Source organism: Piliocolobus tephrosceles, chromosome 16 (assembly GCF_002776525.5).
Source record: "Piliocolobus tephrosceles isolate RC106 chromosome 16, ASM277652v3, whole genome shotgun sequence".
Taxonomy (NCBI): Eukaryota; Metazoa; Chordata; class Mammalia; order Primates; family Cercopithecidae; genus Piliocolobus; species Piliocolobus tephrosceles.
Genome location: NC_045449.1, coordinates 46,997,042 through 47,015,867, shown reverse-complemented (window position 1 = coordinate 47,015,867; position 18,826 = coordinate 46,997,042). Strand labels below are relative to the sequence as shown.

Below are 18,826 nucleotides of genomic sequence, written 5' to 3'. Positions count from 1 at the left end.
TTCAAAGAGGAATAGTTTATATAGTGTTAACATTAAGACAGAAATCTTAAGTTTCTAATTTCTGATCTTGTTTGTTGGAATTTCTTTCTTTTCTTTTCTTTTTTTTGAGACAGGCCTTTCTCTGTCATCCAGACTAGAATGCAGTGGCGCAATCATGGCTTACTGCAGCCTCCTGGGCTCAAGTTACTCTCCCACCACAGCCTCCTGAAGAGCTGGGATGGCACGCATGTGCCACCACACCTGGCTAATTTTTTAATTTTTGTGGAGATGGTTTTTCACAATGTTCCCCAGGCTGGTCTCAAACTCCAAGACTCAAGCAGTCCTCCTACCTCAGCTTCCCAAAGTGCTAGGATTACAGAAGTGAGCCACTGTGCCTGGCCCTTGTTTGGATTTCTACACTCATCTGTGAAATATATTCTGTTTTCTATGCAGGATGGATCCATTCTCAAATAAACAGTGCTTAAGTATCATTAGTTCAAACTGGAGTCAAATAAAGAAATGTCAGCGTTAGAAGGAGCAAGTGATAGGCAGCCAGCCCCTTTATTCCTTTTTAGTGCACATCAGAGATAAAGAACATGAAGTTTATAGTGTATTTGCATTCTTTCACTTTTACGTTTGTTGATTTTGAATAATATTCAGGGCTGTCTGATAACCTGTGTAGGTTTCCATATGGCTATATACAAAGTATATGAGTGTAGAATAGTTTTAAATTTTGTCTTGGTTATATTTGGTAAGTTTTAAAACATTATTTAAATAGCCTTAAGGTGATATGGATTGCTTTAGTGACTGCTGTTCTAGGAATTTCGTTGGCTTATTACTGATTGTAGAGGGAATGTTTTATGTTATTGATTATAGAGGGAACCAGTTCAGGTTAGGTGCCTAACCAAGTGAAACGTTTTTCATAGTATAAGGTTTAATCGTGATAATTATAAAAATAATGGTGAGTTCAGTGTTTATTCTATACCAGGCACTAAGTGCATTACATGTTCATATAGAGAACAACCCTAGGCACAGAGAGGTTATCTAATTTACTTTAGGTAATAAAGCTGATAAATGTTAAAGCCAGGATTCAAACCCAGGCGGTTTGGATCTAGGGTCAATGTACTTGCCACTCTATTTCCTATCATTAAGGTAACTATACCATATTGCAATTATTTGTTTGTGTCATGTCTGTACTAGTATTCTTTGTTTTTTTGAGATGGAGTCTCACTCTGTTGCCCTGGCTCGAGTGCAGTGGCACGATCTTGGCTCACTGCAAGCTTCGCCTCCCAGGTTCACGCCATTCTCCTGCCTCAGCCTCCTGAGTAGCTGGGACTACAGGTGCCCGCCACCAAGGCTAATTTTTTGTATTTTTAGTGGAGATGGGGTTTCACTGTGTTAGCCAGGATAGTCTCGATCTCCTGATCTTGTGATCTGCCCGCCTCGGCCTCCCAAAGTGCTGGAATTAGAGGCGTGAGCCACTGTGCCCAGCCATGTACTACTTTTCAATGGAATCTTAAGATCCTTGAGGGGTCGGGCACGGTAGCTCATGGCTGTAATTCCAGCACTTTGGGAGGCTGAGGCAGGCAACTCACCTGAGGTCAGGAGTTCGAGACCGGCCTGGCCAACGTGGTGAAACCTCGTCTCTGCTAAAAAAAAAAGTACAAAAATTAGCGAGGCGTGGTGATAGGCTCCTGTAATCTCAGCTACTCGGGAGGCTGAGGCAGGAGAATCACTTGATCCGGGAGGCGGAGGTTGCAGTGAGCCAAGATTGCGTCATTGCACTCCAGCCTGGGGGACAAGAGTGAGACTTTGTCGCAAAAAAAAAAAAAAAAAAAAAAGAAGATCCTTGAGAACCAGTAATCATGATTCATTCTTTTTCATTTGTGGTTTTCCCTGGTATCTGACATATAGTAGAGATTTAATAAATATATATTGAATGAAATGAAGAAAATTTAGATAAATGGCGTAAGTCTGTCATACAGTAGTTCCTCCTTATCTATGGCGGTTGTATTCTAAAACCCCCAATGGTATGCCTGAAACCACAGATAGTACTAAAACTTATATACACTATGTTTTTCCTTATACATATATGTACTATGATAAAGTTTAATTTTTACATTAGAAATAGTAAGAAATTAACATTAATAAAAAATAGAACCATTATAACAATATACTGTAATAAAAGTTACGTGAATGTTGTGTGTGTGTGTGTCTGTCTCTCTTTTTTGTTTTTGAGATGTTGCCTGTCACCCAGGCTGGAGTGCAATGGTGTGATCTCAGCTCACTGCAACCTCTGCCTCCGGGTTTCCAGCAGTTCTCCTGCCTCAGCCTCCTGAGTAGCTGGGATTACAGGCACACGCCACCATGCCTGGCTAATTTTTTTGTATTTTTAGTAGAGATGGGGTTTCACCATGTTGGCCAGGCAACTCTTGACCTCAGGTAATCCGCCCGCCTTGGCCTCCCAATTAGAATATCTTTTTTTTTTTTTTTTTTGAGATGGAGTCTTGCTCTGTCACCCAGGCTAGAGTGCAGTAGTGTGATCTTGGCCCACTGCCACCTCTGCCTCCCGGGTTCAGGTGATTCTGCTGCCTCAGCCTCCTGAGTAGCTGGGACTACAGTTGCATGCCACCACACCTGGCTAATTTTTTGTGTTTTTAGTAGAGACGGAGTTTTACCGTGTTAGCCAGGATGGTCTCCATCTTCTGACCTGGTGATCTGCCTGTCTTGGCCTCCCAAAGTGCTGGGATTACAGGTGTGAGCCACCGCACCCAGCCACAGTATCTTTTTTTTTTTTTGAGATGGAGTTTCACTCTTGTTGCCCAGGCTGGAGTGCGATGGTCTGATCTCAGCTCACTGCAACCTCTGCCTTCCGGGTTCAAGCAGTTCTCCCGCCTCAGCCTCCTGAGTAGCTGGGATTACAGGCATGCGCCACCACGCCTGGCTAATTTTGTATATTTAGTAGAGACAGGGTTTCTCCATGTTGGTCAGGCTGGTGGCAGACTCCTGACCTCAGGTGATCCTCCCTGCTTGGCCTCCTAAAGTGTTGGGATTACAGGTGTGAGCCACTGTGCCCAGCCAATATCTTCTTTTTAAAAAAAATTATTTCATTTATTTATTTTTAGAGGCAGAGTCTCACTCTGTTGTCCAGGTTGGAGTGCAGTGGTGCCATCATATCTCACTGCAGCCTCAAACTGCTGGGCTCAAGTGATCCTCCTGCTTCAGCCTCCCAGTTAGCTAGGACTATAGGTATGCACCAACACACCAAGCTAATTTTTTAAAATTTTTTGTGAGTCAAGTCTGGCTTTGTTGCTGAAGTTGGTCTCGAACTCCTGGCTTCAAGCGATCCTCCTACCTCAGCCTCCCAAAGTGCTAGGATTACAGGCATGACCCACTGTGCCCAGCCTCTCTTACAGTATTTTATTGTACTGTACTCACCCTTCTTCTTTGACATTTCCAAACTGCGAGCATCACTACTCTTGTGCTTTGAGGCCATTATTAAGTACAATAAAGGTTACTTGAACACAAGCCTTGTGATACATTGACAGTGAATCTGATAACTGAGATGGCTACAAGGTGACTAATGGGCTGGTAGCATATACAGCATGGATAGGTCGGAGAAAGCGATGATTCATGTTCTGGGCAGGATGGAATGGGAGGGCACAAGATTTCATCACACTGCTCAGAACAGTACAGTTTAAAACTTATGAATTGTTTGTTTCTGGAATTTTCCATTTAATATTTTCAGACTGTGGTTGACTCTAGGTATTGAAACTGTGGAAAGTGAAACTGCGGATAAGGGGGGACTTGTCAGGTATGCATTTCTTCATGTGCTCTATTCTGTTAACTTTATGGGTAACAAAATTATTTTGTATTTGGGATTATTTTGTTACCAGCTTTAACTTGTATTTTACCTCCCTTTGAGGAATACTATCATGTTATTTACTAATTGTAAAGATTCTTTATAGTGTTTTAAATATTTAGAAATTGGAAAGCATAAAAAACTGCTGTAAATTACATAGTTTTTGCATTAAATGGAGAGGAAACATTGAATCATATAAGTAACATTGTAGTGTATGCTGTTCTTTTTTTTTTTTTTGAGATGGAGTTTTGCTCTTATTGCCCAGGCTGGAGTGCAATGGCATGATTTCAGCTCACCATAACCTCAGCCTCCTGGGTTCAAGCGATTCTCCTGCCTCAGCCTCCTGAGTAGCTGGAATTACAGGCATGCGCCACCATGCCCAGCTAATTTTGTATTTTTAGTAGAGATGGGGGTTTCTCCATGTTGGTCAGGCTGGTCTCGAACCCCCGACCACAGGTGAGGTCCTCAGCCTCCCGCAGTGCTGGGATTACAGGCGCAAGCCACCATGCCCAGCCATGTATGCTGTTCTTAAGTGCGAAGCTGTAAGAGTTAGTTGTTCTCCAAATCAATGCTTCCTTTTTTTTTCAAGGCATTAGTAGAAACTGATGTTTTCCTGGTACTTAAGGAAGAGGAAGCTCACAGCTGGAGGGTATCAGAGATCTCTCATTGTTCTAGGCTCTACCGGGCTGATCCAAGGGCCGAGGGAATTATTATCTTGATAAACCTGTAATCCATGTTTGGATCTGCCACAGTTAGGGAAGCTCTGCTATAGAGTTTCAAGTTATTAGAATTAGAAGGGAAGTTAGGTAGTAGTCAGTGCTCATTTTATTTATTTGTGCCTTCTGTTTCCTTTTTTTTTGAGATGGAGCCTCGTGCTGGCGTGATCTCGGCTCACTGCAACCTCTGCCTTCCGGGTTCAAGCAATTATCCTGCCTCTGCCTCCCAAGTAGCTGGGACTACAGATGCGGGCCACCACGCCTGGCTAATTTTTGTGTTTTTAGTAGAGATGGGGTTTCCCCATGTTGGCCAGGCTGGTCTCGAACTCCTGACCTTGTGATCCACCTGCTGTGGCCTCCTAAAGTGCTGGGATTACAGGCATGAGCCACCACACCCGGCCTGTTTTACTTTTTTCTTGATCCCCAGATCTTTTTCAGTTTTCTTGCCTTTTTTTTTTTTTTTGCAAAGAACTAACCATTGATTTCTAGACTTCAGTTGACTATTATTTCCTTATTAACTTCTACTTCCTTTGGGTTTACTTTGCAAGGGTTTTTTTTTTTGAGACGGAGTCTTGCTCTGTTGCCAAGGCTGGAGTGCAGTGGCATGATCTCAGCTCACTGCAATCCCTGCCTCCTGGTTTCAAGCGATTCTTATGCCTCAGCCTCCTGAGTAGCTAGGATTACAGGCATGTGCCACCACACCCAGCTCATTTTTGTGTTTTTAGTAGAGGCAGGGTTTTACCACGTTGGTCAGGTTGGTCTCAAACTCCTGACCTCAAGTGATCCATTCGCCTTGGCCTCCCAAAGTGCTGGGATTACAGGTGTCAGCTACTGCCAGCATGCCCGGTCTACTTTGCAGATTTTAAAAAACTTCTTTAGGCTAGTCCCAGTGCAGTGGTGTTTATAACTTATCAATCATAGCCAGTTACAGATTTATTTATTCCTTCTTCACTCCCACTGCTTCACTTGACTACCCTTAAAAAAAAAAAACAAAAAAAAAAACAGAAGTCTTGATGGATGTTTGGCTTGTTACTTTTCAGTCCTTCTTTCTGTATATTCTTTTAAGTTATAAGTTTTCATCCTAAAAATGTACTACTTTTAGCTGCAGCCCACACTTTTTTTGGTTTGTTTGTTTTGGGGGAAATTCTCCAGGCAGTAGTTATGGCTGTTGTTGCTTACTGCTACTTCTTTCCTCTTTTTATTGATAGCTTTGTGAGAGTACTTGTAATGTTGACACACTGTAAAGGGTACATCTTAATATATGTAATTTAGTAAGTTTTCTCATAAATGTAACCAGGATAATGAACATATTCATCACCCCAGAACATTTCCTCATGCCCCTTTATAATCCTTTTCTCTCCTTTTCCCTGCTCCTTCTCCAGGCAATTATGATTTGATTCCATTTTTTTTTTTTTTTTTTTTTTTTTTTTTAGAGTCTCACTCTGTCACCCAGGCTGGGGTGCGGTGGCTCTATCTCAACCCACTGCTACCTCTACCTCCTGGGTTCAAGCAATTCTCCTGCCTCAGTCTCCCGAGTAACTGGGACTTCAGGTGTACGCCACCATACTTGGCTAATTTTTGTAGGTTTTTATTTGTATTAATTAATTAATTTTTATTTATTCATTTATTTAGAGATGGAGTCTCACTCTGCTGCCCAGGCTGGGGTGCAGTGGTGTGATCTTGGCTCACTGCAACCTCTGCCTCCCAGGTTCAAACGGTTCTCCTGCCTCAGCCTCCCAAATAGCTAGGATTACAGGCTTGTGCCACCATTCCTAGCTAATTTTTTGTATTTTTAGTAGAGATGGGGTTTCACCATGTTGGCCAGGCTGGTCTTGAGCTCCTGACCTCAAGTGATCCACCTGCCTCAGCCTCCAAAGTGCTGGGATTACAGGTGTGAGCCACCACACCCAGCCCACCCCCTACTTTTTTTTTTTGAGACGGAGTCTCGCTTTGTCACCCATGCTGGAGTGCGATGGCTAGATCTCAGCTCGCTGCAATCTCTGCCTCCCGGGTTCAAGTGATTCTCCTGTTTCAGTCTCCCAAGTAGCTGGAATTACATGCATTCACCACTACACCTGGCTAATTTTTGTGTTTTTGTAGAGACGGGGTTTCACCATGTGGGCCAGACTGGTCTTGAATTCCTGTCCTCATGTGATCTGCTTGCTTTGGCCTCCCAGAGTGCTGGGATTATAGGCGTGAGCCACTGCACGTGGCGATTCCATGTTTTTTAACAGGTAGTGTTTTTGTTGTTGTTTGTTTGTTTCTTTTGAGACAGGGTCTCACTCTGTCGCTCAGGCCGGAGTGCAGTGGTACAATCACAGCTCACTGCAGCTCTGACCTCCTGGGTGCAAGTGATTCTCCAACCCCAGCCTCCTGAGTACCTGGGACTACAGATGTGTGCCACCATGCCTGGCTAATTTAAAAAAATTTTTGTAGAGGCAGGGTCTTACTATGTTGCCCTGGCTGGTCTTGATCTCCAAGGCTCAAACAATCCTCCAGCCTGAGTCTCCCAAAGTACTGGGATTATAGGTGTGAGACAGCATGTCCAACTGTAATTATTATTACTATTATTATCATTATTTTTTTGAGACGGAGTCTCGCTCTGTCGCCCAGGCTGGAGTGCAGTGGCATGATCTTGTCTCACTGCAACCTCCACCTCCCAGTTCAAGTGATTCTCCTGCCTCAGCCTCCTGAGTAGCTGGGATTACAGGTGTGCGCCACCATGCCAGGCTAATTTTTATATTTTTAGTACAGACGGGCTTTCACCATGTTGGTCAGGCTGGTCTGGAATTCCTGACCTTGTGATCTGCCTGCCTTGGCCTCTCAAAGTGCTAGGATAACAGGCGTGAGCCAACGCACCCTGCCATAATTATATCTTTTTTACATGCTTTTTTAAATGTATGTTTGGCTTTCTAACAGTATCCTGCATCTTTTTTTCCTCCTTTGTATTTTTAATCTTTTTTGCCACCGTGTGTTTTATTTTGGATCTTCATTCTGATTTATCTTTCAACTCATGAATTCTTTCTTTAGCTGTATCTAATGTGCTTTTAAGATTGTCTGTGAGGGAGAGGACTGTGTCAAGTCATCTCTGTTCTTTAGGATGGGGTTTGTTAAAATTGTCAAGAATGTGGCCTACTTTAAGAGATACCAAGTGAAATTCAGAAGATGATGAGAGGGTAAAACTGATTGCTATGCTTGGAAATGCTTGGTGATACAGGATAAAAATAAATACAACACACCCAACTACAGGATGATAGTTTGCGGAACAAACAGATACCATTTGTCAAGTTCCTTATACCCATATAGAAGAGGATATAATAATCTGCACAATGAATGCACACTAACTGCCAAAATATGGTATGAAGGTTGACCTCACAAATTATGCTGCAGTACGTTGAACCAGCCTATGCTGGCCCGCAGGCTTTTCAGTAGGGTTGGCATGGAAAGGATTTATGAAGGCCAAGTGGAGGTGATTAGAGATGCATTACAATGAGGAAAGTGTTGACGGTCATCTTGGTGCATCTGGATGCAGGCCTTGCCAGAACTACCACTGGCTAAAAGTTTTTGGGGCCCTGAAGTGAGCTATGGATGGAGGCTTGTCTATTCCTCGCAGTATGAAATGATTCCCTGGTTATGATTCTGAAACCAAGGAATTTAATGCAGAAGTGCATCGAAGTACATCATGGTGAGAGTGTTGCAGATTACATGCGTTACCTAATGGAAGAAGATGAAGATGCTTACAAGAGAGAATTCTCCCAGTACATAAAGAACAGTGTAACTCCAGACATGGGGGAGGAGATGTGTAAGGAAGCTCATGCTGCTATATGATAGAATCCAGTCTATTAGAAGGCAGCCAAGAAAGAAATTAAAACGAAGAGGTGGAACAGTCCCAAAATGTCCCTTCCCCAGAAGAAAGAGTGGGTAGCTCAAAAGAAGGCAAGCTTCCTCAGAGCTTGGGAAGAGGCTGCTGAGAGCTAAATCAAGCAATTGTATGTGAGGATTTTTCAGATAAAGACAATGAACTTATTGACTAAGCAGCTGAAAAAAAGAATTGAGGGTATATTTTCTTTTTTCTTTTTTTTTTGAGATGGAGCCTCGCTCTGTCACCCAGGCTGGAGTGCAGTGGCGCAGTCTCAACTCACTGCAACCTCTGCCTCCTGGGTTCAAGTGATTCTCTTGTCTCAGCCTCCTGAGTAGCTGGGACTACAAGCATGTGCCACCACGCCTGGCTAAATTTTTGTATTTTTAGTAGAGATGGGGTTTCACCATGTTGGCCAGGATGGTCTCGATCTCTTGACCTTGTGATCCTCCTGCCTCGGCCTCCCAAAGTGCTGGGATTACAGGCGTGAGCCACCGCGCCCGGCTTCTTTTTTTTGTTAAGATAGGGTCTTGTGGCCTGGTGTGGTGGCTCACGCTGTGAGGTGGCTCACACCTCACAGTGCCCACCCAGCCACAAAGCCCCCAGTGTTGATGGGCCCTAGATTCCCACTTTTGTCCCTGGGCCTACAGCCTCACTTCCAAATCTGCTATACCTCTGCTAGATCAGCAAATGACCCCAGAGCAAAAATGGCCTAGAATGCAAAGCTTCCTCTTTATGGAATTTCATCCTCTTCTTCATCTTGATCACCTTATCTTGTTCTATAATTCTTTTAAGAGGTTTTCCCTTCCTTCCAGCTTTTTTAGTTTTGTGGGTGTCAAGTAGGAGAGAGAGAATTAGTTTGAATTATATACTCCTCCATTACCTGAAATGAAGTCCTTAAAAAAAAAAAAAGATCAACTGAGACCTAGACAAATTAAGTAACAGTGTAAGACCACATAATCAATGGAAATCCTGGTCCAGAATCCTGAGTGATTTTAACGAAATAGTGCACAGTCATTTATTAAGAGCAGGGGCACCCTAGAAGGAATTTTTTGGTTCTATTGAACCAGATTTATATTTGGCACATGCTCATTCTTTTTAGATAGCCTAATAAGATAGGACCATCACTATGTTATATAAATATGAAATCTATTTGAAAATATGAGACTGTCAGTATAGGTACTGCTTGAATTGTAACTATGCATATATCTGATTGGCTTTTATGCCCTAGGGTGAGAAGGAAGTCACCTTGAAGCTTTACAAAGTAAGTTCTTGGTTCCATTTTTTGACTTGAATCCCCCTTGGATATCCTCCAGAATGATGTGTTTTCTTTCCCATTGCAACATTATTTTCAGCGTTGTGGAGAAACAAAGTATGTTCCAAGTAGCAGGTGGTCACTGTAGGCCTTCTTTGAACTGTGAACCTTATTTTTGTGCACCATGAACTGCTTTCTAAAACCACATAAACGATATGATAGGAAAGTTGCCATCTGAATAAAAAAACAGAACCTCACAATGTGTTTGATCTAGTACTGAGCTACACTGGTATATGTGGGCTATATAGCGTTATGTGATTTAGGTTACTTGTTGTTTAAGTATAGCAGTGGCTTGGAGGAAAACACATTCTGAGTTTCAAATAGATAATTTGTAAAGGAAAATTTGAAGTACGGTTGACTTGGCACTTCTGATACTGGAATTTTAGAAGATTTTATTTCTGTATCTCAATGTAATGCCAAGGCAGAATCCACTAGATGCTTGTGTAGATGGTGTAAGCAATAAATATTTCAGCTATTTTTAAAAATTACAATCTTTTTTAATGTGGCCTCTTGAGAATACCATCTTGCACTTCTCATTTTCCCTATACCTCCTTCTATGTGATTAAGTTTTATCATGTATAGACATAAAGGGGGCCTGGCACAGTGGCTCGTGCCTGCAATCTCAGCATTTTGGGAGGCCGAGGCATGAGGATTGCTTGAGCCCAGGAGTTCAAGACCAGCCTAGGCAATGCAGTGAGACCCCGTCTCAAAAAAAAAAAAGGTTGGGGGTAGTTATGATATTATGATACATATGTTGGTTTTCGTCCAGTTTCTGTGATAGAACACCCATAGTCCCTGTTATTTCCTACGTGACTAAAACAATAAACATATTTTACTGAAATATTTGGCCTTTTATTCTTGGTTTTTGAAGTGGCTTCGGAACAACTTCAGAACAATAAAAGTGAAAGACGGTCTTTTGTCATAATGTTGAGGCACTTTAGACCTCAGAAGCAGGCTTCAGAAAGCAATCTCTCTGACCTTTTCTTGCCTGCCTTTTGCCTGCTCCTTTTTCTCCCCAAGCAGGCCATATAAACTAAAAATATACTCTAATCATCCCCCAACGTTCTGTCTTGGAGCTGACTACAAATAAATGATATGACCTACCTTGTCTGATTGGAGGTCCTAAGACCCCCATTTCAGAAGGGGTCCTGTCCCATACTTGGGAGGAAAGAATGTTGCTCAGAGAGGCCAAGAAGAATCTGAACAGAGAGGCCTTGCTGGGTTTCCCCACTCAGTCTGTTAGCATTAGATCCTACTTTTGTCCAATCATATTTCTACATGGTTGTCCGTGCTTCAGTCATGACTGTCCAGTGAAGTCCTGGACGGGGTACAGAGAGCTTCCGGATAGTTGAACACGCGGCGGGGCCTAGAGAGTGGTGCACCCAGGGAGGGTATGAGAGCTCTGCACCCCTTCCCACATGCCTTGTTCTGTGCACCTCTTCATCTGCATTCCTTGTCCTATTGTTTATAATAAACCAGTACACGCGTTTTCCTGAGTTCTGGGCACTGCTTTAGCAAATTAATCAAACCTAAGAAGGGGATCATGGGAACACTGACTTGAAGCTGGTTGGTGAGAAGTTCTGGATGAGGCCTTAGCCTTACAACTAGTGTCTGAAGTGGGGGCAGTCTTGTGGGACTGAGCCCTCTCTCAGCCTGTGGGATCTAATGCTATTTCCAGGTAGATAGCATTAACATTGAATTGGATTAGAAGGTGCTCAGCTGGTGGTATCTGCTGCAGAACTGATTGCTTGCTTGTTGGTGGGGAGAAATCCCCACACATTTGGTCACAGAAGTCTACTATGTTGATGATTGTGGTGTAAGAGCAGAGGAAAAGCAATTTGATTTTCTCCACAAGATTCAACTAATGATTTACCTTTCACTGTAAGGTTATCATGCTCAAGTATTAATGTAGGAAGGCTTTTTTGATGCAGAGTGTATGTGTGTGTATATATATGTATGTGTTTCTAGAGGGCTAACCTTAAAAAGTGAAATGTAATAAGGAAGAAGAAATGGTGTTTTAAACTTAAACACATTTCATCTGCTAAATCGTCCTAGTGAAATACCAACTTTAGTTAATTGAAAAAATTCGTTAATTGTAAAAAAAAATCTTTTCATTATATTTTAAAAACCATTTGTATTTCCTTTTTCTGTAATTTATTCATATTTGTCCATTTTTAATTGAAGTGTTATTCTTGTTGTTGATTTTTTATAACGACGTCTTTATATGTGAGTGAAATTAACCTCCATCATGAGTTGGAGCATTTTTTCCCCAGTATTTAATTCTTCTTTTGATTTTGCTTATGGTCATTTTATAATGCCTTTTTTTTTTTTTTTTTTTTTTTTTTTGGGAACAGAGTCCCGCTCTGTCGCCCAGGCTGGAGTGCAGTTGCGCGATCTCGGCACACTGCAAGCTCCGCCTCCCGGGTTCACGCCATTCTCCTGCCTCAGCCTCCCGAGTAGCTGGGACTACAGGCACGTGCCACCACACCCAGCTAATTTTTTGTATTTTTAGTAGACACGGGGTTTCACCATGTTGGCCAGGATGGTCTCAATTTCTTGACCTTGTGATCCACCCGCCTCGCCCTCCCAAAGTGCTGGGATTACAGGCGTGAGCCACTGCGCCCGGCCCCGAAAAGTGTTTCTTAACAATAATCAGAAATTGTGCTGTGTGTTTTACATGAGTAGATACATAATTTTTTTTTTTTCTTTGAGACGGAGTCTTACTCTGTTGCCCAGACTGAGTGCAATGGTGCGATCTCAGCTCACTGCAACGTCTACCTCTCAGGTCCAAGCGATTCTCCTGCCACAGCCTACCAAGCAGTTGGGATCAGGCGCACGCCACCATGCCCTGCTAATTTTCGTATGTTTAGTTTTACCATGTTGGCCAGACTGGACTCAAACTCCTGACCTCAAATGATCCTCCCACCTTGGTCTCCCAGAGTGCTGGGATTATGGATGTGAGCCACCGTGCCTGGCCCCCAGTCTTTAATTAAGAAGCAGGTGCCAGGCACAATGGTATACTCCTATAATCTCAGCTACTCAGGAGACTGAGGTAGGAGGATTGCCAGTGCTTGGGCCCAGGAGTTTGAGACCAGCCTGCACAACATAGTGAGACCTTTATCTCGATTTTAAAAAGAAAGAATTAGGTAATGATATGATTTTAATTTGTAAGTGTGGAAACAGAGGCTTAGTGAATTGAATAATCATGTATACCTTATAAGATTGTCTCATATTCCATTTTTAAAAGTTTTTGATCAAGTTTGTTGTACTGATACACTATATGAAGTGTCTATTTACAATGCTTAATTTACATATGTATACATTTCCAAATATGAATATATTGCAAACTGTATTAGTTATTAGTGAATATTCATATCAGTATTATATATTACTATAATATATATACTAATTACATATTAGTATTAATGTAAACATTAATTTAGAAATACTTTTTTCTCCAGTGAAACCTCTTCAGACTTCTCATATGCATCTTCAATATTTATGGGTTTTTACTCTTTGAACAATCTAACAGTTCCAGAGCAATTATTATTTTCTAAGGTGTTTGAGATAGATCCTTATTTGAATCAATATATTATGTTGTGACTGGAAATTTTATCCCTAGCCACGTCTCTATTCACATAACATTAGTCAATGTGATTTTTCATTAATATATTTCATATAAGTAATATTAATGATCTCCATGACATAATTACTTAGTCTGTTGCTTTTGAATGATTCGTTCATTCTACAGATATTTACTGAACACACACTATGTGCCAGAAACCGCTAGCATTGGAAGTAGAGCTGTGAACAAAACCAAGCATCAACATTTCTGATATTTGAGAACATAGGCAACGAGCAAATATGTGATATAAAGTAGTGATAAGTGCTGTAGAATCACAAGAGGGTATAGAGTGAGGATTGTTCTTCAAGTTGATAGATCTTTAAATAAGTGATTTGAGGCTGGGTGCAGTGGCTTACGCCTGTAATCCCAGCACTTTGGAAGGCTGAGGCAGGCGGATCATGAAGTCAAGAGACCAAGACCATCCTGGCCAATGTGCTGAAACCCTGTCTCTACTAAAAATACAAAAATTAGCCAGGTGTGGTGGTGTGCGCCTGTAGTCCCAGGTACTTGGGAGACTGAGGCAGAAGCACTTGAACCTGGGAGGCGGAGGTTGCAGTGAGCTGAGATCATGCCACTACATGCCAGCCTGGGCGACGTAGCAAGACTCCATCTCAAAAAAAAAAAAAAAAAAGAAGTGATTTGAGGCTTTGGTGGTTCATGCCTGTAATCCCTGCACTTTGGGAGACTGAGGCAGGACGATCGCTTGAGCTCGGGAGTTTGAGGCCAGCCTGGGCAACATGGTGAAACCCCATGTCTATAAAAAAATTAGTCGGGTGTGGTGGTGGGAGCCTGTAGTCCCAGCTATTTGGGAGACTGGGTTGGTAGGAACACTTGAACCTGAGAGGTCAAGGTTGCAGTGAGCTGAGATGGTACCACTGTACTCCAGGTTGGGCAACAGAGTGAGACCCTATCTCCAAAAAAAAAAAAAAAAAAGTGATTTAAGCAGAGGCCTGAATGACATAAAGTGTTTAGATATCTGGAGAAAGACTTTGCAAGCAGATTCAGAAACGCTGGGGTTGGAAAATGCTTGCAGTCTTTGAATCGTAAAAGAGGCACCAGCAGCATGACTTCCAGTTATTGTGCTACACCCTGCACATTTTTTTTTTTCTCTTTCGAGACAGGGTCTCACTCTGTCATCTAGATGGGAGTGCAGTGGCATGATCATGGCTCACTGTAGCTTCAAACTGGTAGGCTTCAGCAGTGCTCTTATCTCTCTGCCTTTGGAGTAGCTGCGATCATAGGTTTGTGCCACCATGTCTGACTAATTTTTTTTCATTTTTCCTGTGTTGCCCTGGCTGGTTTTGAACTCCTAGGCTCAAGCGATCCTCCTGCCTTGGCCTCCCAAAGTGCTGGGATTTCAGGCAAGAGCCTGGCCCTGGGCAACATTTTTATTGTCAGTCATGTAATAGTGAATGTGTAGTGATATGTCATTGTGATTTTAATTTGCCTTTCCTTAATGACTAATGACATTGAACACTTTTTTTATGTGCTTTTTTTTTTTTTGCCATTTATATATTTTCATTTGTGAAGTTTAAGTCTTGCCATTTTTAAATTGGGTTGTTTACATTTTTATTCAACAGCTGTAGGTATTTTTCTTTCTTTCTTTTTTTTTTGTTTTGATGCGGAGTCTCACTCTGTCTCCCAGGCTGGAGTACAGTGGCGCAGTCTCAGCTCACTGCAACCTCCGCCTCCCAGGTTCAAGCGATTCTCCTGCCTCAGCCTCCCAAGTAGCTAATAGGCATGCACCACCACGCATGCATGGTCCACCCACCTCGGCCTCCCAAAGTGCTGGGATTACAGGCATGGGCCACCGCGCCCAGCCCAGAAAGGAACATTCTTAAGCATTGAAGTGATTCTTGTCAAATTTGATTTCTATTCAAATTTAGGAGCTGGACCAGGCACTGTGGCTCACCCCTGTAATTCCAGCACTTTGGGAGGCTGAGGTGGGTAGATTGCTTGAGTCCAGGAATTTGAGACCAGGCTGGGCAACATGGCGAAACCCTGTGTCTACTAAAAACACAAAAAATTAGATAGGCCTAGTGGCACCCCACGCCTGTAGTCCCAGCTACCCCGGAGGCTGAGGTGGGAGAATCTCCCGAACCTGATGAGAAAGGCTGCAGTGAGTTGAGATAGCGCCACTGTACTCCAGCCTGGGCAACCAAAGTGAGATCCTGTCTCAAAAAAACAAAACAAAACAAAACAAATTTAGGAGCTAGCTTATGACTGTAGAAATAATTTTGGCAATAGAAGTAAGGAAACTGAGTTGTAGTCTAGCTAGTTAACATTTGACAAACCATTAACTTTATACGTCTCATTTTCTTCATCTATAAAATGAGAAAGATTTGATTCTAGGATTTATTAAAGGCCTTTTAAAATCTGAAATTAGGCCGGGCGCGGTGGCTCAAGCCTGTAATCCCAGCACTTCGGGAGGCCGAGACGGGTGGATCAGGAGGTCAGGAGATCAAGACCATCCTGGCTAACACGGTGAAACCCCGTCTCTACTAAAAAAATACAAAAAACGAGCCGGGCGCAGTGGCGGGCGCCTGTAGTCCCAGCTACTCGGGAGGCTGAGGCAGGAGAATGGCGTGAACCCGGAGGCGGAGCTTGCAGTGAGCCGAGATCCGGTCACTGCACTCCAGCCTGGGAGACAGAGCAAGACTCCATCTCAAAAAAAAAAAAAATAATAATAATAAAATCTGAAATTATAGTTTCTTAATTGGTTTTGTAGAGATTTTGGCTTTATAAAAATGTGTGAACCATAGTGACAGTAGAAACATTTGAAATCCTGTATTTGGGTGATTCATAAAAGAAAGGAAGAATTATGGCCATCTTGCCTGTAAAACGTTACGTAATCTGAATCATTGTTACCCATATCATCCTGTGACTGATAAGGTACTCATGCCCACCTCCCCTCCCTTGTTTTTCTGTAATAGTTTCCCTTCTCCCCGCCTCAATAATAGCTTTATTGATGTATAATTCACATAGCATACATGTCATCTATTAATATTTAAAGCATACAATTCAGTGGTTTTTAGTCTATTTACAGAGTTATACAGCCATCATCAGAATCAATTTTAGAACGCTTTCTTTACTCCCCAGAAAGAAAGTACCCTCCCTGTTTCCCCTCTATCACCTAGCCCTAGGCAACCATGAATCTACTTTCAGCCTCCATAGATTGCCCTGTTATGGACAAGTATGTGGCTGGTTCCTTAGTCTAATGTTTTCAGGGTTATTCACATTGTAGCATGTGCCAGCTATTTCATTTCTTTTTATTGTCAAATAACATTCAATTGTATGGATATACCACATTTTATCTGTTCTATCTGTTGATGGACATTTGAGTTGTTTTAATTGTGGGGCTATTATAAATAATGCTACTATGAACATTTGTATACAAACATTATGTGGACATGTGTTTTCATTTCTCTTGGATATATACTTAGGAATGGGATTGCTGTATCACATGATACCTCTATATTTAACCTTTTGAGGAATTGCCAAACTGTTTTCCAAAAATGGCTGCACCATTTTACATTCCCACTAGCAATATATGCTCCAGCTTTTCTACATCCTCCCTTATACTTTTTTTTTCTTTTTTTGAGACAGAGTCTTGCTCTGTTGCGCAGGCTGGAGTGCAGCGGCACAATCTTGGCCCACTGCAACCTCTGCCTCCTGGGTTCAAGTGATTCTAAATTATCATGCCTCAGCCTCCCACATAGCTGGGACTGCAGGCGTTTGCCACCATACCTGGCTAAGTTTTGTATTTTTAGTAAAAACAGGGTTTTGCCATGTTGGCCAGTCTGTTCTCGAACTCCTGACCTCAGGTGATCCACACTCCTGGGCCTCCCAAAATGCTGGGATTATAGGTGTGAGCCACCATGTCTGGCCTGATTGGCCAGCTTTTCATTTGGAATGGGGATAGGACATAGTTGGAAGTTGGTCTCTTTGGTTATTTCCCTAACATGTCCAAGCATCCTGAAGTATCAGTCAAATAAGCAGTCTCCTCTCATTCCTGGCAGAAAGTAAGTCAAAGCCTTAATTCAATTTGCACACCTGTTTTCATGTAACAACAAATAATATATATTTTTTTGAGACGGAGTTTCGCTGTTGTTGTTTAGGCTGGAGTACAATGATGTGATCTTGGCTCACTGCAACCTCTGCATCCTGGGTTCAAGCGATTCTCCTGCCTCAGCCTCCCAAGTAGCTGGGATTATAGGCATGCGCCACCACAGCTGGCTAGTTTTGTATTTTTTAGTAGAGACAGGGTTTCTCTGTTTTGGTCAGGCTGGTCTTGAACTCCTGACCCCAGGTGACCTGCCTGACTTGGCCTCCCAAAGTGCTGGGATTACAGGTGTGAGCCACTGCGCCCAGCCACAACCAAGAATTTTACCAGAAGTGGGTATGATTTATATCTTAGTTTGAATTGCTACTTATCTTTGGGGGAACAGACCTTTTCTTGATGTATCTTTAACACTGAAATCTTGGCAAGTTGCCACATATCAAATGTTCATGAGTAAGACTGCAATATCACAATATTAGAGTCACACAGAAATCTGATAGAAAAGCATCACATTTATAAAGCCTTGTTTCCTGTACATCACTGACGTTTTGTGAATTTATGAAGAATTTGTAATTATTTTTAAGGAGCATATTTAATGTAGGTAATGTAGCCTAGAATAGGCTAATTTGAAATGAAACTCTTGCTAATAGGAACTTAATTCGCCAAATTAAGAATATTTAGTTTTTGTAGAGATTTTGCTTTTGAAAGTGTTGCAATCTTGATTTCTTCTTGTCAGGCCAGTCAGAATTGTGAAGTAATTTTTTTTTTCTTATTCCAGAAATACATGCTACAGGATTTAACTATCAGAATGAGGATGAAAAAGTCACCTTGTCTTTCCCTAGTACTCTGCAAACAGGTGAGAGACATGGCTTTTGTAAAATCTTGTGACAAATACAGTGACATCTGACTTCTTCCAGAGAAATTTATTGCATGCCTTTTTTCCCTCATTGTTATTAACAGATAAAGTATTAAGAGCTTTTTTTTTTTTTTTGACAGAGTCTCACTCTGTTGCCCAGGCTGGAGTGTAGTGGCATGATCTTGGCTCACTACAACCTCTACCTTCCATGTTTGAGCGATTCTCCTGCCTCAGCCTCCTGAGTAGCTGGGATTACAGGCGCCTGCCACCACACTGGCTAATTTTTTTGTATTTTTAGTAGAGACAAGGTTTCACCATGTTGGCCAGGCTGGTCTTGAACTCCTGATCTCAAGCAGTCTGCCCGCCCTGGCCTCCCAAAGTGCTGGGATTACAGGCGTGAGCCACCGCGCTCAGCCATATTAACAGCTTTTTAAAGAGTTTTATTACAACTTTTGGGCCACCAGCATTTCCTTCTACGGAAGTTGGGCTACAAAAAGCAAGGTTTCCACCTCCTGTCACTCTATATTCTCTTTAAACAAACAAGCCGAGAAAAA

The 18,826-nt window shown here is 42.2% G+C and overlaps 1 protein-coding gene across 4 annotated transcripts in view; it reads left to right on the top strand.

The window, feature by feature from the left end:
• The window catches only part of NPEPPS (aminopeptidase puromycin sensitive), a 99,912-nt gene that overhangs the window by 21,425 nt on the left and 59,661 nt on the right, over nucleotides 1–18,826 (top strand). For 2 of the 4 annotated variants that reach the window (XM_023204312.2, XM_023204314.3), the window contains exon 3: nucleotides 18,195–18,272. The exons of 1 other annotated variant lie outside the window; for it this stretch is intronic. In XM_023204312.2, coding sequence (XP_023060080.1) covers nucleotides 18,195–18,272 — 78 coding nt within the window. Of the gene's footprint in view, nucleotides 1–15,278; nucleotides 15,300–18,194; nucleotides 18,273–18,826 lie in introns of those variants that run through there. One more of the 4 variants, XM_023204315.2, reaches the window with a different exon arrangement.